At 43.5% G+C, this 22,547-nt stretch overlaps 3 protein-coding genes across 3 annotated transcripts in view; 1 reads left to right on the plus strand and 2 right to left on the minus strand.

Moving 5' to 3' along the window:
• Positions 1-8,433, minus strand: part of LOC135370029 (matrix metalloproteinase-2-like) — a 65,502-nt gene extending 57,069 nt beyond the window's left edge. The window contains exon 1 of the mRNA XM_064603697.1: positions 8,122-8,433. Within this exon, the coding sequence (XP_064459767.1) occupies positions 8,122-8,277 (156 nt within the window). The 5' untranslated portion in view covers positions 8,278-8,433. The remainder of the gene's footprint in view (positions 1-8,121) is intronic.
• A 5,332-nt stretch (positions 8,434-13,765) lies between these two features.
• On the minus strand, positions 13,766-17,726 carry LOC135370034 (replication factor C subunit 5-like). Its single transcript, XM_064603703.1, has 11 exons — positions 17,538-17,726; positions 17,395-17,459; positions 17,203-17,339; positions 17,068-17,147; positions 16,922-16,995; positions 16,502-16,661; positions 16,111-16,192; positions 15,919-16,048; positions 14,703-14,780; positions 13,976-14,030; positions 13,766-13,898 (listed from the first exon to the last, which is right to left on the minus strand). Exons 1-11 carry the CDS (start codon positions 17,582-17,584, stop codon positions 13,808-13,810), a joined length of 999 nt encoding a protein of 332 aa, XP_064459773.1. The 5' UTR covers positions 17,585-17,726; the 3' UTR covers positions 13,766-13,807.
• A 39-nt stretch (positions 17,727-17,765) lies between these two features.
• On the plus strand, positions 17,766-22,211 carry LOC135370035 (RWD domain-containing protein 4-like). The gene is made up of 6 exons (XM_064603704.1): positions 17,766-17,993; positions 18,085-18,165; positions 18,452-18,561; positions 18,826-18,871; positions 19,846-19,980; positions 21,931-22,211. The coding sequence occupies exons 1-6, from the start codon at positions 17,970-17,972 to the stop codon at positions 22,090-22,092; spliced, it is 558 nt and encodes a 185-aa protein (XP_064459774.1). The 5' UTR covers positions 17,766-17,969; the 3' UTR covers positions 22,093-22,211.
• Positions 22,212-22,547: the final 336 nt, after the last annotated feature.

A 22,547-nucleotide genomic window follows, 5' to 3' on the forward strand; every position in this document is an offset into this window, starting at 1 on the left:
GCTCGGAGTACATTATTGCAAAAGCGCTTCATCGTCGAACCGACACTCTTGAAGATGCCACTTGGGTAGCACATACAGAACGACGTTCGGTCATAGAATACGTCAATCAGTCTCCAATTAAAATGGCATCTTTTATAAATATTCTCGCCGTCTCATTTCGTTCTCTTTACATATTCCCCTATATTTTGCGCCGTTACGGTTGAGGGCAGGTACCTGAACTGAGCAGAAATGTAGGGAACGGGGTAGAAAAGGGCTGTAGATGACGTTGTGGAAGCTTATGTACCCGCCAGCAGAGATGGTTGGGCTACGTCCGAGATGAAGAAAATGAGGCGAAAGTGGAAATCCGTCAGAACGGCGCCCAGAAGCGTTACCTTGACAACGAGAATCGATGCCCCCTCCACTTGGCGGCCACACCCACCGGCTGGACTCACTGTTGCCAGACGACAAATAGTGGGGATTTCGTCGCGACTGGTCGTCGTCCAAGGAAAAAAGGCGCCACGTTATGGGGAAAAACGGTGGAATTGTATGTGGTGAGTAGGTGCAAAGTGTTAGGGAGATACAGAAGCACCAAGGAAAAATGGGAGGCCAATGAGAAGCGGAGGTTTGTAGACGACGACAAAGAAAAGGAAAGGTGAGGGACGTTGAAGAAGGAAAGGGGGTGATGGCAGCAGAGGTGAAGGAAAGGAGATGGAAGGGTGAGTGTAGAAGAGTACACGAACCGTATACCGAGGGAGAACGTGAAGGGGACTCTGCGTGAGAACAGGGACAATGTGGCAGAAAACGAGTGGGAGATAACGGGCGAGTTGTGGGAGTACATGGAAAGTGGGCAGAAAAGGGAGTATCCATACACATCATTATGGCTCACTTATTTCGCTTCGATTGTGACAGAGATGAAACAACAAAGGAGAAGAATGCTGGGATAGAGGAGTAGCACGAGAGAATTAAAGGAGGACGCTCTCTGTTTATGTCTTCTTTTTTGCTGCATCGTGTTCTGCAAATACATAAATTTAATCCAAAACGTTCCAGCCACACAGACGATCTCCATGACTCCTGTGTGGCAAAAGCAAGGAAGCGCTAGAAGTCATAAGAAGAGGGAGAGAAGTATGGTGGAGAAACAGTTATTCGGGTCCCTCAGAATGAGGGAATGCAAGGACGAAAAAGATTTCACGGAAAGGGAGCAATTTCGATCCATTTTACGCTCTCTTGAGGAAAATAAAATCCCACAGCCTTTTCACATTTCCTTCAAAGTAATTCGGCCCGTTTCAAACTATTTCGGAAGAAGAGCGAACCCTTTTAACGAGGACCTCAAACCCATCCCTTAGACTTAGGTCGGCAGCCGCCATCAACTGTCGTTGTAAATTACCCCCATATTCGCTGCCTCAGATATTTTGAGGCGCGTGAATTTCCGCACCGGATGACAGCCTGATGGGATTTCATTTAATGCGCCGGTTACATGGCCGAACCCTTTTCAGCAACCACTTTCGTCGGGCGCGATAAAAGAGCTCGAAACCTGGCAAAAATATTACTGCGCTGAGTCGACGTGAATGGATTTTCTTGTTTGCGGATAGGAAGTAGCAATTTTGAGTTTCAAGAAGGTGGCGCCTCTCAAAATGGTAATAATTGGATCGCTTTCCAAGGGCCTAAGCAAGTCTCGGGGAAGTAAGTGCAGTCGACCGCCTGTGCCATACGTGACACATGGCCAACGAATGTGGGGGAAATAAATACCGACTCATCTTAGACTCGAAACCTAATAGACCGGTACGAATGATTTTCTTCCGGGTTTTTTTCTTTTCCGTGTGATGACGATGTACTTTTCCGGAGATTCTACTGGCTTAAAACCTCCCCGCCTTTCCGGCCATTTCAACATCCGGCCAGATGTATAAGCAACTTCTGGAAACATGAGTGTGAATCCTCCGTTCCTTTGAAAAAAGAGAGGAAGCTTCGTGTGTATATGTGGCGAGAATTGGCGTCTCAATTAATTATTGATATGGATAAGAACACTCTAATGAGTACGTAAAACGCGTTTTTCCAAATACATTGGGAGCAATAATCCGCAAGCAGCGCCTCATGTCAGCCAGCGGCCGATTTTTACGTACGAGTTTGAAAACGGAAATCTGCGAAAAAATAAATAAACGGTGAATGCTTTTCTCGCAGTCCGCCAACTAGCCTGCGTTTATGCCTATGCTATTTAATCAATTCTGTTTGTAAGTGTGACGTCATCCTTCTTCGTCAGCCTATGTCAGGGAGGATATGACATGCCCGGATGTGCGTATATCTTATTCGTATGTTTCCCGCGATATATTTTATGGTTATCTAAGGAGGAGACGGGCTGAATTATGCGTAGCATAAAAAGGATCCTTCAACCCATTCTACGTTGAAAGGAAGTAACTTGACACGTGATGTTTCATTCATCAATCATGGAATCGCTTTCACCCTGGATGTAGGACTTGGTCACTGAGTATGGAGCTCCCATTTACGCGGGAAATTGGAAGGGGCTATCCTGACAAGCTCGCGTGGATGATCGCTCGCCTTCCACGCCGAGACTAGGAGCTGATGCGGGTTCAAATCCCGGCACTGTCTCAGGGTTTTCCGACTGTCAGCCCATGAAGTCGGCCCAGGACTCCCTCTTTACGCCGCTCATAACCACAGCTGCCTCGCGGCACTAACAAAAACAAAACTATGCTGAACGGGTGAAACAACAAAAGTACGCTTCGAGACAGCAGCAAAAATAAATGAAGAAATGGGAAGAAAGACGCACCATCTTTAATCGTCTAATATGTCTCGTGAGTTTTACTATTTTGTTTGCCGAGGAATCGCGGTCCCACACAAACGCATCTTTCTCGTTTGATCCTCATAGCCAACGATTTCTTCTCTTCCGGGGATAAATGGGCTCGGCACTAATTGCGGGGATAATGTCTTTGAATAATGACGTTGTGAAGGACGGACACCAGAATGATTAGAGAGATGGAGATTACGAGGCCTCCGTGCAAGCTGTGCGACTAAATCCAGGGCTGCTATAACTCTACGCACGCAGTTGTGGTGGCCAACTTGTGTCGCATTTCATCTTTTCTCATGCTGCAGACGAACAATCGCACAATCTTACCAAATTAGTACGGAGAACTGCAAATAAACAACGTTAAACACTTAAAGGACATCCGTCCCGGTCGATTCTCAAGCGGCGTTTTATTCCTCGTTCATCACCGACAATCCGACACCAATTAGTGACGTAATGCATAGCAAGAGCAGACTCCGGATGTTGAGAGTACGACGGAATTCCCTCTCAGGACGTAACGTCACACGGACAAGTCCAATCGGGGAGCGCCCTTTGGCGACCGACGAGAGGGGCTGGCGTCTGAAAGTCGCGGAGTTGTGTGATCGGCTTGTGGAATGTCATTTCTGTGTTAGCGCAGGACGTGTTCGTAGAGCAGAGGAAGATAATAGCGATGTCCCATGAACTCCCACTTATCAGCGAAAATGGGCGTATTTCCTGGTAACTTTTCACTCGGAATATTTCGATGCGAAACTGACGAGCTCGGAGACAATCGCTTCCACTGGTGCCTATGTAATCATAATGAATAGCTGACGCGAGTGACGTATTCGTCGACCACTATAACGGATAAGTATAATGATGATGTAGTGGGATGCACCCTATCCCATTGCTTCAGGGGGAGAAGATGGTGAATGATGATGAATGTTCACGCAGGAGCCCTGTTGCTGCGTCGACCACGAGCGTTTGTTGAAATGTGCCGATGTTGTTTCCTTCGAAAGATATCTCGACTGGTTTACACTGTATAATTCTAGTTCTTATATTGTGCCGGCACATTTTTCATCGAGTCGTCTCGATCACGCCCGTAAATTACGACAAATATTTAGTCATATTGAGGCTTACAAATATTCAACATTACAGTTGGGCATTTTTGAATGGAACCCTCTTCCAGTAGAAGCTGGCATACCTTATTTACGCAAAATTCAGGATGCTTGCGAAGAAATGTCTGTGTGTGTGTATGTGTTTGCTAAGGTTTCGCCCCTTAACATACAATAAATTTAAGATAAGGCCTTTAAGATACAATAAATGAAATGAAATTTTTGAATTTTCTTCCGCTGCCGAGTTCTTCAATATACATTATTCATCCATAGGCAGAAGGCATAGGAAGAGTTGCTTTTGCGGGGGACGCGGAAAGAAATTATTAGCATCGGGTGGATTACTATTACGATTATGATAATTGATAACAATTGCTTTCAGGTAGATACGTACCGATACATATCAGACTGATAGATGTCATATCAGATACATATCATCATTATTCGCTGTGGCCACATTATTGTAATTATGGCCCGAATATATGCTTATCATTTCAGTTATAATTAGAATGAATCCAGCCCACGTCCACATTTTTGTTTTCTGTCGCGTCAGAAAATAGAATGATATAGTTGTCTGTGTCAAAAGACCAGCAGGACGTGTAGAACCGTCCGCTCTGAGCCGATGGGTCCTATATACTCTCTCCATCTAGCTCAAATATCTCGCAAGGAAGGAGGATGGACAGCTGCTTTTGTACGAGAGGGAAAGTTATCTAGAGATTCCGGTACAGAATCAGGGGTTAGTAATTTGTCCAGAATGGGGGGGCAAGTACACGAAGCGACAAAACAGTTTTCGTTCACCGGTCTCGTCGTCTCTAGTATAGATGCATGCGCCAAGGAATTTTTTTCGCGTATTTTACGCAAATTTTGTTCCGTTAAATAAAATGTAAGCGAATGGGCCGGGGTTTTCCAGCGACAGGGATAAATCGTTCTGTCTCGTTCGGTCACCTGAGCGTGGGATAAAATGCCTAAACTTGCCTAGCGTGCCTAAACAGCTTGCACCACTGGCGGCCGCGCTCGAACCCGAAATCGACAACAGCGAAATGGCAATAATATTAGATGATTAGATATTTGTAGCTCTAATGAATCGACTGCCGTGAACGTTCTCTCCATGTTTGACACGTGACTCGAATAAATTTCCGCCAAAATAAGACCGTTTCGGAGTAACTGATAGAATTATATTTACAGATTACTCGAATAACGGGACATCGAGCCAAATGGGTAAGATCTTATTGACCTTCATTTCTTCACCTCTGTATATTGCAATCGAATATGCATTGCTCTTTGTTCAATTACAATATTACGGTTCTTTATGAGACGTAACAAAATAAATGAGGAGTTCCATGGCGGTGCTTCCCAAATTCCGCAAACTCTTCCATTTCTATGCGCGAGCCGTAATATTTTCATTTTGACCGACGATGATTTTATCTGATAACCGAAATTTGATTTGACACAAAGGAGGACGGAGTCTGGATGTTGAGCCACCGCAGTAAGCCAAGTATGTCGTAGCAAAGGAACTTTCCTGTCCCAAAATTCGGGGAATGTCTTGGGCGGAAACTGTTGCTGTCCCTTTTTCAAGTTCCTGAACAGCTTCGCGACCACCCGCTGAAACAGTTGCGACCCACAGTTTGAGAAGAACTGGGTTGCGGGAAATCCACTTGAGGTTCAGCTGAAGACGGTTCTTCTCAATTCAAAGCGACCTGTCTCTATATACGAGCCACTATGATCATTTAATTAACTCGTTATCAGAAGTGATTAGTAGCGCAGTTGTGAAGGCGCCCAAGAGGGCTTTAACCGGCTTTTGGACCTCCGCCAGTAGTGTTATCTACTTGGGTGAACGCCCGTCTCGTCTCGTCTATAAGGTACATTAAAGTTTCACGCCATCAACCGTGGAGAGAACAGAAAAGATGTTTGCAAACAAAGCGACAAACTGCAATGTTTTGCACCTTGTTGTTTCTTCAGACGTCCTACGTTGTTGAGTCGCTCGAAATTAGAAATTCCCTTAGCATTCATATTCCACCTTATGCAAGGTCGAAATAGAATCATCTAAGGAAAATGACACATACTGCAATTGAATGATGACAGTTGAAGAAAAGGCACCCGCAGTGGGATTCGAACCTACACCCTCCGATTGTCGATCAGGTTTGTGTTGTGTTGTCCTTCTATGTTTAATTGCCTCATCCACAACAACGTTTCCTATATACATTTCTAATACACAGTTGATGAAAATATAACTGATGCAGGCGCGTTTTGCAAATTACGTACGCAAGGCTTGAAAATTTCTCCAGTTCTTTTTGTTTTTTTGCTCCAACTAAGAAAAGGTAATGCTATTCCGCCATTTCTTGAGTTACGGGAGACCGCTTTGAGATGAATATTTACTAAAATTGAACAACGAAAGTTTTACTTGTGCAGTTTTCTGTCGAAATTGTAACGGCAAAATAAGTATCGCAAGAAAGTTCGCGTTGCTACGGAAGTAGTCGAACGCGCGCAGATATGTCGGAATTTATACCCGACTATACTGTGTTTTAAAATACCATTTCGTCGGGAAAAAAAGGAGGCGGGGGGGGGGGGAGCGTATTATTAATCTGCTTTTTGATTATCGTCTTCACTTCGGCTCGACTTTTTTCTCTTTTTCTTTTTTTCCTCCCAACAAGTGGATGACGTCAAGCTGAAGAAGTCGATGACTGCAGCAGCACAATTTGCGCGTGCATGAATAGCTGTCATAACGAACTGCCTCGTTTGAGCTCTCATTCAAACGAGCGGACAGCTCGGCAAGAGAGCTGTCAAAATCGTGTGCTTTCGCCCCGCGGCGCAGGTAAGCCGCCCACGCGGTCACATGACCGGTCAACACGATATCAGACGACAATGTTCGCAGTCCTCGACGCACCCAATTAGTGCAAGCCCCAGTGGATTGTTCAATACAGCGCTTTTCTCGTTTCTTATAGCTTTGTGAATCCATATAAGAAACCCCGATGGAGAAGTTAAATAATTAGGTTGAAATTCGGCAAAAAGACATCGGCGTAAATTTCTGCCCAAACCAGTCTTGACAGATGAAAGAAATGATTGTCATATGAGGAAGGCAGATATAAATTGTTGCAAGTGCAAGTCATCGCAACCAACTCGATTCAACATTTCCCAACAACTCGGTTCAAAACTGACTTTGTGCAGATTTAATATTTTCTAGAAGTGCCGCATACAAAAACTCTCCGAAACTGGTCAAAACGTTGGTCGGAGAGTCCACTGGCACCACAGTATATAAGCCTTTTCTGATTACGAGTATCAGATAACGATAAAGTGAAGCATATGTCTTAGTAGACATCACATAAGATTTTGCAGCAAAACGTGCAGCGATTTTATTTCCTGTTTAACGACTTTCTGGTCACGATAATGGGTACCGCTGCGACGCGTCTGCTCAACGTGTATTTGTAAACTATAGTTGTGAAGGCTCGATAATTGGGAGCATAGACTTGCCGGCTTGCTTACCGAAATTATGCTCGCTGCATGACCCAAAATGGTGCAATGTTGTTGGATGGCAACCAGAGCAAAACGTTATATGTCTAAGAGTAATAAAGTAGTGGTTTGCATCGCACATTTTCAAAAATTCAGTTCTAGTAATAGCGGGAACATATGTGAGTATTCATATGACGAAGGGCGTGATGGCGACTGTTAGTGTCGTCTGCTATGTCGCCATCACAGAACATTCCGGCTAGCATTTAAATTACTTCGAATTAGCATTCTGCCTCAAATTTCAGTAGACATGACGTTTATTCGAAGGCATAACGGTAACGAATTCCACATAGGTGCTGCGCACAATGCTTGAAACAATATCTCCCGCAGCGCTCGGCCTTTTGGGCCATGTCGAGAGCGACAATGTGGAATGTAAGCGAACTAAATGTGGCACAGCTTTTTTCTTTTGAGATTTCAGTTCTGGTTGGGTAGATGGATAGGCGTAGGTGAAACTTGAAAGACGGCTATTGGAGAAAGCCATTCCGCAACGAGAGCTTCTTTCTGGTTCCAATGCATTTATCATTGTATCCACGTTGTCGTCCGCTAAGTAAACGATCGCACAAGTTACCAAAACTTTGTCATTTTCAGACACTCGCGCCAACACGTTTGAATTCTCGCAGCACTACGTGAATAACCCTGTCTTCGTATCGGCACACTGGACAGAAAACAACACGTTGTGAAATACTATGAATGAACGCAATGGTCACCTACCACACCCCCTGTGTTCGTGTAAAGAAGCAAAAAAGAAGCACTCACAAGAGCATTTGTCTCACTAACAGACTGGCCAGCTTGCCGTCTCCATCGGTGGTAACTCAGGGGTGCTGCAACGCTCCAAGATGCTAGGAACGTTATCGAAAGGAAGAACGCGAATCCGCGTCGCGGCTCTACAAGCCGCCGCGGTTCGACAGCCATTGACCTTCACCACCTTAACTTCATTATCGTCACCGTTCCAACAAAACTTGGGTCCGCAACATCGTGTGATAACGCACAACAACGGTACGACGATTGAGGTTGTTGCACGACGGTAGCGCCGTGGCGCGGGAGGTGGCCGCAGCTGGGCGACTGGCAGTGGCGCCGTCCGTCCGGTCCAGTCACCAGTCACCGCCCTCTGGGAGGAGGAGGAGAGGGATCTCCGCGCAGGAGAGGGAAAGAGATTTTCTGCTTCGAGGGTGTTCGTTGAACTTTTCGGCCCAAAATCACTACCTCCATGTTTACACCACAGTTACACGGAGTTGGAGATTCAGAATTTTTTTTTTTTTTTTTCAAAAATGCCGCACAAAGTTCATCGATTGAAGCAGACTGCAACGATAAAAGGTTCTGCGAAATGTGGTGTTATCATGTCTTCCCCCTCCCCCGGTGCTTTATTAAAAACACTGTCATCGAAATTTTTCTCGTTTTTCCGATCAGGAGGCTATTTTACAATTACAACGAGAAGCGTGAAACTTAAATTTCCAAACTGTTAGTACCGACATCCTTCGATGCCAGTTGAAGACAAATTATTGTTACACTGCATACAATTAACATCATTCACTGTCCCTACAGTGTTTGAAACGTCAAATTGAGTAACTGAGTAATTATTTATAGCTTGTCTCAGTACACCTCACTGCCAACGCCACGCACAGATGGCACTCATCATACAATCTTGTTACAGAACGCGAAAAACGAAACTGTAGTAGATCTACTCCAGATCATGTCGGACAGTTCGTTTGCCGCCCAGTACAACGTACAACTGCCTGTCTAAAATGTAGGAAAACGCGGACGGAAGCGAATCCGAATGGAACCATCTACAAAGTCAAAACGCACCGATACAAACGATATGCTTTGATCACGTAAAATCAGTAGGACCTTTGCGGGGTAATATCCGAAATCCGGGGGCAAAAATCAGACTCAATTTAGTTTTTCCCTATAATTTGGTGCGTATAATTCGGCAACTTCCTACGGTGTTGCGCTGGAGTTGTCTCAGATTCGGGACGAAAAGATATCCTCCCATGCACATCCTCTAAGTGATGCTTTCCCGCTACGAAGATAGACACCGCGGTAAAGCCAGCTTTCGTTCTCGCACTGCTGAAAATTTGGAAAGCGGCCAATTAGGCCCTGACAGGTTCCCTGGAACGTATGCTCTTGGAAGGCGACATAATTGCCGGATGACTTAACAGGCTAGTTCCCAGCATGATGATACTCCGAACAACTGAACCTGCAGCGGCTGTTTTCCCTCCACACATCCCTGGCTCCTTCCTGCTGGTCTTTACTGAAACCTAGTTTTATACAAGTCCTCCGTTGTAATTCTGTGATTTCTCCTTTATTTACCCACGCATTCATGAAGCACGTACATATATCGTGACAGCTCTAGTATCGACAGCAAAAGCAATGAAGCTGAGGGTGTGTTCTTGTAAGTATTTCGGGACAGGTTCACATGAGATTTCCCTCCCAAGTGTGAGGACGGCTTCGATCTGCCTGCCATTGTGGAGGGGTTGCTCAGTGAGGGCAGACAAGAAGAACAGCTCTCCATAATCAAGCCTCTTGAGTTGTCGACGCACTGGGAAGGCTGTAAAAATCCCTCTTGTCGTGACCCAAAAATATGTTTATTAGAAGAAAAAGGGCAAGCCAGCCAGACGAAAAGCCTCTGTCGTAGAAAGGTCCGCTTCTACCGAGTTGGTGGACAGAGAATTTTACATGAGAGGACTGATGTTCTGAGGCTGGAACAACATAGAAGGGACAATCACATACAAGGCCTCAAGTTGCCTAAGAAATTAACGATGAAAGATGAAAGTCACTGAAAAGGTTAGCCAGCTGGTAGGACTCGAACCCACATCTTTTAACACGCCTTCTCAGCGACTTCCAGGGTGCGTCATCTGAAGTCATCACAAACCAGTCACTCTCTCTCACTCATCCTCCTTTCACTTTTACATTTTTGCACACTCATACACACATTCATACGACAGGGATCGACGCAAGCGGCAAATGTTGAACATGCTGGCTAACCTTTTCAGTGACTTTCATCTTTCATCGTTAATTTCTTAGGCAACTTGAGGCCTTGTATGTGATTCCATTCTATGTTGTTCCAGCCTCAGAACATCAGTTCTCGCATGTTCAACATTTGCCGCTTGCGTCGATGCCTGTCGTATGAATATGCGTGTGAGTGTGCAAAAATGTAAAAGTGAAAGGAGGATGAGTGAGAGAGAGTGACTGGTTTTTGATGATTTCAGATGACGCACCCTGGAAGTCGCTGAGAAGGCGTGTTAGCTTAGCTCAATTCGTCGAGCCCTGGACCGGTAATCCAGAAGATGAGGGTTCGAGTCCTACAGCTGGCTAACTTTTTCAGTGTTTTTCATCTTTCATCAGAGAATTTTAGCTTCGGTCCTTCTGGCGGTGCTCTTGACGGGCACTCTCATTATGAGCATGTACTGCTTGCGACATACTTGTCTGCAGGGATGGCCAGTATTTAACTACATTGTAATTAAAATACTATTTAAAATTTATATTTTGTATTTAAATACAGACTCGAAAAATGTATTTATAATTATATTTAAATACCAATTTTTCGGTATTTATTCTCGTAAATACTTTATAAATACTCCTAAATACAGTATATACTGACTCGTATCTTAAAGTTGCCTCGCATTTGACCTTTCGCGAAGAAGGGTGAGTTTGGGACGCAGTTATGCTGTGTTTGCGCTAGCATGCGCATGTGAAAAACAATTTTAGAGGCAAGTTTCTCACCGTTGTTGCGGACAACAGTCTCGACTACCCAATTACCTTGTTCATCGGCACCTGTGGAGATGCTGTTCTCCTTTGCGAATCCGATTGTACGGCAGAACAAAGGTGCCTAAAAGGTGCAGTCTTCGAGAAACTAGTAATATTAAAATCGCCATGATAATCTAACAAATAAATGATATTGTTCGTTGCTGATTTGTTGTTATGATCATCCTTATTTCTGTAATTCCAGATGACATTTTCCTCACAGTATTTATGGTAGTAGTTACGGTATTTAAATACTGTATTTGTGTTTTGTATTTAAATACTCACGTTGAAAAGTATTTATGAAGAGTATTTAAATACCCCTTTCAACAAAGTATATTGCATTTACATTTAAATTTTAAAAAAATGTATTTACGCCCATCCCTGCTTGTCTGAAATCTCCAGGTCTTGCAAGATTGCCTCTTTCGACTAATAGACTCGTACGACATACACTGACTACCCACCCTGAAGCACAATAATGGTACAGCTCCTCCAGGGGCAGCTAAGCCAATATGTACCTTTGAATGAAGATTTGAGACAACTGTGTCGCAAGCAGTACCATTATCCTATCACACACCGGTGAAATTAAATGACCCACCCGGCTTTGTTGCTGTCTCAACCGGTGGTGACTTTTCTTTTCAAGCGTTTTTTGGCGCAGCCACTAGAATTTCTCCCGGAATCCGTGACGCTTCAGTGCTGCGAGAAGTCTGCTCACTTCTCGCTGTCACACGAATACGCTTTGCTCTCTGATTTATACATTCTTTTTATTCTAAAATTTAATGTCATGTACGTCGCATATTGTTTGCAGCTCTGAACAAGGTGCTTCGCCCGCGTCTTTGATTGACTTTTGGGTTTGTGCAAACAGCTAGTTTTATTTGGAAAACAGGATTATCTTTTTTCCTAGTCGTCACGTTTTTTCTTTCTTTTTTACCTACTTTGGTATCACTTGACGGCCTTTCACATTCTAACAGACATACTGATGTTTGTATATATACGCGGCGTTCCCGCAACCTGAGATATCTCCCCAGGGATATAAGCAAATGCAGCTTCTCGTGTCTTTTTGCCGTCGATGATGTCAGCCGGAAATAGAGCTTCAGAGAAAGCCGAATCCCTCCCCGAACTCTGTCTCTCCGTGCGGGCAACGCCAGAGAGAAAGGAGAATTCATGCAAGGCACTGGCAGACAACGCTGTCGCGACACCAAGATTGGCGCTTCTTTGGTTACGTGCACTTTCTAGAAGGCTCCTAACCGCCGACAGCCTTATTCGTGGGTGAACCCAGCCTCTTAATTAATCAATTAAACCTGTCTATGCCGCTTTTAGGTCAATTAGCAGTTTTAATGACACCTTTTATGAGTCTTTATCTGAACTTGATTATTATTGCTGGGCGAGATCCACGTACAGGAAGCACGTCCCCTTGTGCGGATCCAGACCCTCACTTTGAGTTTCTTTATCGGAGCGCGTAGCAATGAATGGAGAGGAGAGGAGAGAAAGATGCCCCACTGACGTCTGCACTGGAGCTACACATTTAATTACATATTCGAGGTTGTAACATAGGTAAGTTTACTGTTTGTTTTTGTTTACAGTTGGATCACTCGCTGTTTCCCAGAGATAATTGCGAAGAGAAAAAAAAAATATGAAAAAAGAGTAAAAAAATGGACAGAAAAAATAAAATGAAGAAGTGAGGTTAAACAAACATAAATAAAAATAAAGTGAAAACAAAATGTGATGATTTTTGGGTCGTCATTTTTAGCCAAACTCTTTACACTTGCCAGTTTAGCAACGTCGCAAAACAACAACTGCACACAAGAGGACGTTTGTGGCGGGTGTTACGATTGGCCGCTGCTATTGACATCACGAGTCTTGAGAGACCAATGATTTCTCCTGGGGATTTGAGAGAGAAAATGGGAAGGCCCACATGGAAGGTCATGTAGGAGCGAAACGTGGATGCTCACCTCATCTCATAACGCGGATCACTGGATGTATTTTCATCACTTTGCGTGTGAAGCAATGATGCGGATTCAAATAAAATCATCGTTTTATCGACGGCCGTATATGTACCATCAAATCAAGTCCCGGCTCCCAGAAACACTTCAATTAAGAAACCTAGGAATGGTGTAAAAATAACCCCAATTATATCGGTACTGTTCAACGAGTATATTCTCTAAATCTGCTATCTCGCTTTTGCCCAAAATTCTGTAATTAAAATTTTAAATCATTATAACTTTGCCTCGAGCTTGAGGAAAAACACAGGACGAGACGAACGTGAATCTGTGTGTTTGTCCTGCGTTTTCCCTCAAACTCGAGGCAATGTTAACATCGAGTCAACACCAGCTAGCTTGCCTGCTCCTGCTATGTTAATTAAATAATAAATTTCAGGTAATTAGTCATCTGGTAGTTCCACACTCTCTTCCAGAGGATGTCCGCCTGGCCGTAGAACTCAACTGCAAAAACGACATCCATGCTGCTCTCGTAGCCTTTTATAAACGTTCTGGTCAGTCTTACGTGACACACCCTGTATAACTATAACTAGTTTTTCAGTAACATCAGCCTGTCTGGCGTGCAAATAGTCAATACCGTACCACTTCTTCCCAGTGTAGTGCAACCACACGGATAACTTTATACCATAGCCTAGCCTGCCATTAATCGAAGAAACAGCGGGGGCTACAAAATCAATATTTATTAAAAATCTCAAACAACAAAATTATTACGCCTTGATCATCTGCCTCGCCATCTGGAACGCAGAAATTAAGGAGCTCAGTTGGATTTTTTCGCTCGTTCCGGCTGCCAACCTGTACCTGAATGGATAAAGGAATGCGTCAACTTGGTAGTAAAGCCATCTGACAAAATACTATATTGGAAAGTGGTCGCTTACTCAATGTCTGCCATCTTGTCGATGATGTACATTTTTACCTCATCCGGAAACTCCACTGCACAATAAAACCACACTGAGCAAGAAGCCTATGCACACATTCCCCACAAAACACCTTCCGAATATCGGAACACGACAAAAAGCAACCTAAAACCAGACAAATTCAATATCCTACGCTCTGATTAGGCTGGACAGAGTGAAAAACCTTTATTTATCCACGATAGTGAAACCCCGAGACAAGGGACAAGGAGGGACATACACACTCAACGTTGTTGAGACGTGTTTTCCCCTCTCTATCCCTCGTCTCGGGGGTTTCCATGGATACTTATCACCAGCTCGCTTGCTACATAACCAACCTTTATTTGCACGAAACAATTTTTATCGCAGTTCTCGTTGAAAGTCACGTTTAATTTATGATTTTGAAAATATTCCCGTCCAAGTTCCCTGGTGGCATTAACATGTGCTGGGTCAAATGAGTGCTCTTTGTAAGGAAAAAAATGCACCCAACCATCATACACAATAGGTCCATTCTTTTTTTAAAGAAAAATACTGTACCAGTTCTTAAGCACACGCGAGGTCTATGACAAAAAAACGCGAGAGGGTTGCATTCTTTGAACTAGTTTAGGAGGTGCAGGCAGTGCAGGCGAAAAGTCTAGTCTCTCAGATGCATTTCATTGTATATGTGCGTGGGCATCTAGACTCGAAAACAGGTATTTGATGTGACACTTACCACGGTGAACGTACAGGTGCACCTGGGTGAGGACATCTTGCAATGCTAAGCCTTTGCTGATTTTCAGCTTATTGATTTCTGATGTTGCAACAGGTATTAAGGTTAAACAGCGGAGGATTAGATAGCAGTTTTGGAAGACATACTTTTGTTCTGAAAGCAGTTAAATTCTGATAGCTACAATGTAGCCAGAGGAAAAACTTTTTTTTGTAATATGGGTTGCTGAGATACGCTTGACCCATGCCCGTCACCCACGTTCCATTACAAAATGAAACCAGTAAATTTTTTCGACCAGAGCGACCTATACCTCGGATGGGTTATGTGCCCATTATTATGGGGAGTTGTTATACCGGTTGACCGCTTTATTAGTATGTAAAGAAACAATGCTCATTATATCTTTTCTATTCCTCATTTTCAAAACAGTCTTATCTGCGTCCAACCCACTACACATGCAGGTGTAAACAATTACAGCCACATCTGACCTGCTACCCACACAATGTTGCATCCCGCAGAAAAAACGCGGGACTCGGCGATATGAAGTCAATGCAGAAAAATACTGCACGTGATAAAAGTTGTGGGAACCAAAATTCCCACTCTCTGGGCGTCAGCCCGTCCATTCAGCAGCCAGGGAAAACTTGGCACGACAAAATGAACAAACAGAACAACAAACGTTTGTTCTGAACAGAAGTTGGACGTGCAACCACCGGCTGGAACGACAGCCGGTCCAACCAACTCACTCCTTTCGGGAGAACCGTTCCCTTTTAAGCACTTCTGGGAGCGCCCTCACAGCGTTGGCCAAAGCACGTGCCTACAAGCCTGGCCCGTTATCTCCCGACCACGATATGTGCTATCAATGTAAACAAAAACCCCAACAAAGTAAAAAAATGAAACTTTGACAACTCGTAAAACAAAGATACTCCTTTTCACGAGGATGAGTACAGATATGTGCGAAACAAATTTGTTATAAAAAATCGCGCGCGCGGCTTTGAGGCAAATTGACATTAAGAAAAAGGGACTTTTCTTTTTCAAAGGGCTCTATCACCCAGATGAGATGAACATCGGTTAGGTTACCCCCATCCTACTGCTAGCTGTTCTACGATATAAGTCATATAAAGTGATTGCAGACATGTTCCTATGTTCTACAGGCTCATCACAGTTTTGTTTTGGACGAGACAGAGATTAGTTTCGATCCTTTTTGTAATCCACACTGAAAGGATACGGTCATAGGAGAAGGGAAAATTCTCGTTGAGCAGGACGTTGACGATGTTGGAAATGTCCGACTTGAGTGGGTGACCAACGCACTGGTAGACGTTGTTTTCATTGACCTCCTCGAATGCCATACTTGTACTCTGTGAAAATGTCATACAGTTTAATAATCCATCTTTGAGCAGTCACTATCAAAAACTGTCACCTGAAGAATGTTTAACGCCTTTCGCATGTCACCCTGCGCCAAATCCACGAGGGCTTTCCTGCCGTCAGCTGTCACGTTCAAACTAGAAAATGAGCTCCGCATTATGCTTCCCAGCATGCCTTTCACTCTCCCAGCTCTCTCTAGCTGCATCAACATGTCAGATCTGGACCCCAATGTGGTACAGCTCGGGTCAACCTTAATAATAACACTCTAAAAAATGTCGTCTCGGGGGCCATGAGGAAATCTTAAGTGAACAAAATTATTCTGTTAGTTTAACATTCCTCCAGTGTACCAAGGGTGGCTGACCGGAGCTGTACAATTCTTGAAATCATGCCCTTTGAGCAAGAAGAGGGAAGAACTTGATTCATCTCATAGCTGTTACTGTGCTTACCCCTCTTGTTCAATGACATGGTCTATCCGTGGTGCCATTTGCGTGGCTGAAAGTGGCCCAAATCGAAACCTTGTGCATCTTGATTGCAGGGCGGGAATTATCTTGGACAGGTAGTTGCAGATGAGACAGAAGCGTGCATTATCCGTGAACTTTTCAATTACTGCAAAACATAAAATACTCTGCTTTAGCAATATTTTGATGCTTTTTTTTTTTGCAATGGGGAAGAATATCGCCCCTGCAGATTAAACACCCCAATCATCATCGTGTTGTTTGTTTATGCATGTGCTAAAAAGATATTGATTCGAACATGAGTGTACATTTAATTAATTTATTTATTTTTCGAAAGGCAAAGGCAATGGAGGACAATTACCCTGCATTCTCCTTCTATGTTCAATAAAATGCTTTGTGCTGCTGACTCACCTCTTCGCAACGCATTCTGTGCGTCATTCGTCATCGCGTCCGCTTCATCAAGGATGATTAACTTGAACCCGGACCTTAAAAATGTCAGCAAGTAATAGTTTGTCATGTCGAAACCATTCATGTATGCAAGCGGCAAAGAGGCTCACTTAAATATTGTCTTGGTGCTTGCGAAGTTGAGTATCTCTCCTCGTACTATACCGATACCTCTGTCGTCCGAGGCATTTAACTGTAAATACGGAATTATTTAAATAGGGTGCGAGCGAACTTGAATGGTATCTCACCTCGAGAACCATGGAGTTGAACTCCTTCGGGGTGTATATCTGCTTAGCGCATGCTAGAATTGTCGAAGTCTTTCCTGTACCAGGTGGTCCATAGAATAGAAGATGAGGCATCCGATCTTCCTTGATAAACCTCGTTACTGTAAATAAATCGGGGAATCAGTACGGAAACTCCGCAAGTAAACACGGGCTTACTTGTGCTTGTGATGTCCTCGTGCGCTATAAGGTCGTCGAGCTTGTTTGGACGGTATTTTTCGACCCTGTATGAAATTGCCAGAGAAATGAGCAGTTATAACGCCAATTTCTAGGGCAAGCTTTGTGCGAAATTGCTCGCCTACCATGGTAAATTTGTTGAGACGTCACTTTTTCCCGCCATGTTGTTCATGTCTATCGTCCTTCAAATCTACCTTACTTCACGTCGTTTCGCGAGTTTACACTCTAAATCTATTATAGTCGTAAATCACGCTCACCGAAGGCTAAAAAAAGCGATTTATACTATTCGGAAATTTCTGCTCAGTGTTTGTGGCTATGATTTGTGGGTTTGTGGGGCATGGGCATGAGCTCGAGATGGCGCTAAATTCAATATGGCAGCGCGCAGTGTTCTCATATAAAAGCGTTTTTCATTGCTCTCATTCAACGCCGTGCTCAAATACTAGTTATTGGTGCACTTACACGAGACGTCATGAAAAGTATCGGTGCACTATCTCATTCAAAGACATATCACGCCGCACTTCTCTTTGCTTTTCATTGTCGCTAACACATTATTGCAAATGTCTTCGGAAGAACTGCAACAGGTTAGAATTCGCCAGCAGCGGCCCATAAGTTTTGTGCAATTGATTTGATTTTGTGCACGTTAACGAAATGATTTTCTCGTTTCTGGCCCAGGAAGAAGTGGAAGTTTTGCAGTCAATATACGATGGCGACGAGAATTTTAAACAGATATCCTCCACGGTGTTTCAATACAAAGTAAGCGTTGTATGCATAAAAGTGCAAAAAAGATCGAGACAACGTGAAAAAAGGTCTACCCAATGAACGACAGTCGTCGAAAATGCCAGACGGTGGCAGAATTCGAACTCTCAACCTCTTGCTTAGCGCTGAAATGCGCTGAACGGTTGCGCCACACTAGCAGGACTTCACCCACGAACACAAAGAGCCTTTTTCGGACGGACAGGACACGTTCTCTCCTACATTATTCGCATGACGAAGCAGGATTATCTGGTGAACATGATGGAAACACCTTTTTGTCTTTCAGGTTGGGGATGCAGAAGGTCAGAAATCTTTCCTTCTGGAAATCTCATGGCCGGAAAAATATCCCAATGTCAGGCCACAGTTCAACGTGGACACATTCTATAACAAGCATTTGTAGGTATTGCTTGGACAGATAGGTAATAATAGAGAAAATAGATAGTGATAATAACAATGTAGACTGATCATATGGGGAAGAATCGGGTAAAACCCTAAAACATTAGGCTCTAATAATATACATAATGACTTGTACGATATCTTTAGATATTGAAACGTTGCAATGTCTAGCAGTAGCCACTTGTAATTACGCAGTTCTGCACGTTAATCTAGGGAATTGAATTACTTTTCTCATTATTGACTTTCTTTTTTCTGCAAATCCAGGACACTTGAAGTCAAACAAGCAATCTCGGTTGCACTTTCTGAACAGGTAATCTTTCTCTGTGTGCAGTTTTGTTGTTTGCTCTTGTACAATTTTGAAACATAATGCACACTTGTGTTGTTTCACCACTGTACTAAACACACGTTCTAAAGTTCACTTCAAAGCAGTTCTTTGACAACCCAAGAAAATGATCAACTAGGCTATTGACACTGCACTGAAGGGAACCATTCTTAATTCCTTTTAATTTACGGAATCAGCTCTGGGACCTAAGAAAATTGATACAGTGTTCCAGTACCCCCATGTGCCACTGGTTGTGATGTGAAAATGGGGAGTCTTTATAGTGCATAAGCAATGTCGTGTTTTGAGAAACTTATGCCTGGAGTGCTGAAACTTACGCAGACATACCAAGACTAGACAACTGTTTCGACCTTATTGGGCCATCGTCAGCAGTGTGCAGGAAACAGCATTTGAGTGGGTGGCATCAGAAGGTCATGTAGAACGTTTGTAGGTAGTGTAGTCATCGACCGAATTTTCAGACAGAATTGGTCCGAATTATCGGGCGACTGGAATTTTTAGTCAATGGCAAACATGGAGTTTGTTTCTAAAGTCCTTATTTTGAACACTCAAAACGGCACAAAAAAAAACTGTCTATACGTATCTACTTCTCTGCACGCGGCACAGTGAATTTAATGAAACAAGTGTAGCACAGCTTTCGAGAAGTCCCAAAAAGCTAAACATGCACAGGGCAAAATGTGCGTGAGAACTCAAGGTCTTCTTCTAAGAAATGGTTCCAAACAGTATCGCAAGTGGAAATATGTTGCTTCTATGGAGCGCAGTCTTTTTTGTACAACATGCTTTTTGGTTGGTGACTGTAGTTCTTTGGTATGCAAGGACAGCGGCTTGTGTGGGGTTCTTTCATGCTTGCCCTCACAACTAAAATAGCCAGTGTAGATAAATTGCAAATACTAACATTACTAGGGAGGTGCCCCAGTTATGCTTATCCAGTTTTTTTTTTTTCCTAGGCCGAGCTTGAATTGGGCACCCCCATGACCTACACGCTATTTGAATGGGCAAAGGAGAATGCTGAACAGCTGATGGAAAAACAACCCGAACAGAGCCAGGCCCCCATTGAGCCCTGTACAGAGGAAATGTTACCGGTATGGCCGCAATCTTTTCCTAACCAAATGTCGGCAAGATGTGGTACCATAGCAACATCATGCATGGTGTCTGAATCCATCAGATGACTTTCTAGAGCATTTTCATCCTACCCTGTGGCAGTACCCATCGTGCAATTCTCCATTTCAGCAAAAAAATGCTGTTGTCTGCGTTGTATTCAGACCATGACTCCTCGATGGCACCTCTAAAATAACCGACTCGTGCCATGTTGAAAATGTGGGTACCTGAATCAGTGTTGCCACTTCATCGGTTTTGTAGCTAAATTTAGCAACTTTTGGCTTTGCTTAGTGACTTTATTTCGTATGCCGGGATTAGCGACTTTCTTTTTGCGACTTTCCGCTGCTCATTGGGTGCTTCTGGTTATAATGATAAACTAGAACACTAGGGTACTTCTGGTTATAATCACAAACTAGAACGCTGGGTTACATCTAGTTTGCACTACCTCGATAGATCCGTATGTTCAGGGTGAAAACACGTAGACGAAAGGAAACTACAGTAATTTTAACAAATTTCTATTGAACTGTTCACAGTAGTACGTACTATGCACTCAAAGTGGCAACACTGCCTGAGATTAACGCTCCACTGATCTTAACAGGTTGCAGACTTCCTGCTGTTTTCCTCCGCATAAATCCTGGCTCTCGTGAATTTGGCTCATTATACCGAACCCTACCACAATGCCTTCTAATGCAGAATTAGAAAAAGAAATCACAGCTACGAAAGCCCCGCTTTTAGCCTAATTAGCAGTTTTCAAACTCAATTGGCTATCGCTCAGCAACCCATTACTCGCGTTGGTACGTGAAATTTTCAGATTCCAAACTTACAGTGCAACATAAATTGACCAGAATTACCGCAGCCTTTGTGGCATGCGCTGAAAATGATCACGAAGCAAAAATGCGCAACAGGTAAGTTCATTCTGTACAATGGTGCTTGCAGATATCGCGGCCATTAGTTGAAGCAAGATAATAATTTTGGCACAATTGCGCGTCTAGGTATTTTAGGTTTAGCAACTTTTGCAATCCTTTCTTTTTCTTTTTTGCACGAATTTGGCTGCTTCTGATCGAGAAAAAGTTACAACATTGACCCGGATACTAGTGCCCTCCCAAGATAACTCCGTCATCTGGTAGGAAGTTAGCCATTTTGACTCTAGCCGCAATGGCAAGCGGAGCTCAGGTGGCTGTTAAACACTGCCTCCTAGGTGCCATGGCCGGAACCCAAACAGGCAGACAAAAGCATTTTTGGGCTCAAACAGGCAGATACTGGACATTGTGTAGTATTCTTGCGATGCAATTTGGTGAGTCACACCCTATTATATGAGAGTACTATAACTTAGAAGACAATGAAATTGCATTTGAGATTGCTGGACATCCTACTTGTGGCGAAGTCGTGTCATCAAAGTGCACGAAAGTTGTCATGTGGCAATTAAGTGGACACTCCTTCTGTCTGGTAACTCACATTAACTATGATGCTTTCATGATGTGGATGTGGCTATACCAGGTACTATAGTTTGGCATTCCCGGCTAGACCTTTGACCAAGACAAGCCCAAGTGCTCTGGACCTTGCAAAGAAAGCTTCCAGGAAATGACCACAGTGATTCGCCATTAGTTCATCGACGTGTACATGTTTTGTATTTATATTCATATACACGAAAAATGTATTATACCCATCCCTGCTATGGCATAATTCAGATTACGAAATTATAAAAAAAATTCAAATTATAAATTATCGTTGTGTAAAGACAAGATGATATCTTGATACTTGATGATATGCATTCTGCCACATCCAAAAAGATAAAATTTGGGGTGTCCACCGCTTCCTTGACGCCCCTACAATGTACTCTGTTTGAAACTATGTGCCATTTTATCTGGATGTGTCAACGTCTGCCGTGACTTTTGATGTGCTATTGCTCCAGTATGCTTTCTTTCTGGATCTAGGAAACATCTCCCAAGAAACAACCGAAGCAACCCAAGCTTAGCAAAAGCCAAAAACGGAAACTGGCTGGGAGAGTTCTGCCGACTGGAGAACTTCCTCGCGGCTACGACTGGGTAGACGTTGTCAAACATCTCTCGCAGACTGGCTCTGCCAGCGCCACTTGAAAATACAAACTTAAAAAAATGTGTAACAAGTTACGCATTGACGAGGAGGAGACGACAATTTTCTATCGTGCAAGAAGTGGTGACTGAAACGTAGGTGTAAATAAAAGTGTAGCATTCTATTTTCGCTCCATAGTAAATTTGTGCTAGTATTTCTATTGCCATGAACAACAGTCTGAAACAAGATCTGGAAATGGAGTTGGTTCCGAACATCCAAGTAGTTGTCTTCTACGTAGTCTGTGTAGATGCAGACTATGATTTCATTTTCTAGTATGGTTGCCAGTTGAGAAAAGGGTCTGGCTTTCAACAGTCTGAAGGCATTTAGAGTAATACCCCAGTCATATGGGAAATTGGATGACCTTCACATTGAATGTCATTCGTTCGTGCTGCATAGAGCTCCACAGCAAAATATAACATCATTCGCAAATGATGACAATGGTAGTCTGTAAAGTATTAGG

Source organism: Ornithodoros turicata, chromosome 10 (genome assembly GCF_037126465.1).
Source record: "Ornithodoros turicata isolate Travis chromosome 10, ASM3712646v1, whole genome shotgun sequence".
NCBI classification, from domain to species: Eukaryota; Metazoa; Arthropoda; class Arachnida; order Ixodida; family Argasidae; genus Ornithodoros; species Ornithodoros turicata.

What these genes read in the sequence shown, in the direction of transcription:
- LOC135370034 (XM_064603703.1), bottom strand. Translation starts at nt 17,584, where the DNA reads ATGAACAACATGGCGGGAAAAAGTGACGTCTCAACAAATTTACCATG. An exon ending in GTCTCAACAAATTTACCATG is followed by an intron (nt 17,460 to 17,537) that starts GTAGGCGAGCAA and finishes AATTTCATACAG; the next exon opens with GGTCGAAAAATACCGTCCAA. An exon ending in CGAGGACATCACAAGCACAA is followed by an intron (nt 17,340 to 17,394) that starts GTAAGCCCGTGT and finishes ATTTATTTACAG; the next exon opens with TAACGAGGTTTATCAAGGAA.
- LOC135370035 (XM_064603704.1), top strand. Translation starts at nt 17,970, where the DNA reads ATGTCTTCGGAAGAACTGCAACAG. An exon ending in CTTCGGAAGAACTGCAACAG is followed by an intron (nt 17,994 to 18,084) that starts GTTAGAATTCGC and finishes TTTCTGGCCCAG; the next exon opens with GAAGAAGTGGAAGTTTTGCA. An exon ending in CCACGGTGTTTCAATACAAA is followed by an intron (nt 18,166 to 18,451) that starts GTAAGCGTTGTA and finishes TTTGTCTTTCAG; the next exon opens with GTTGGGGATGCAGAAGGTCA.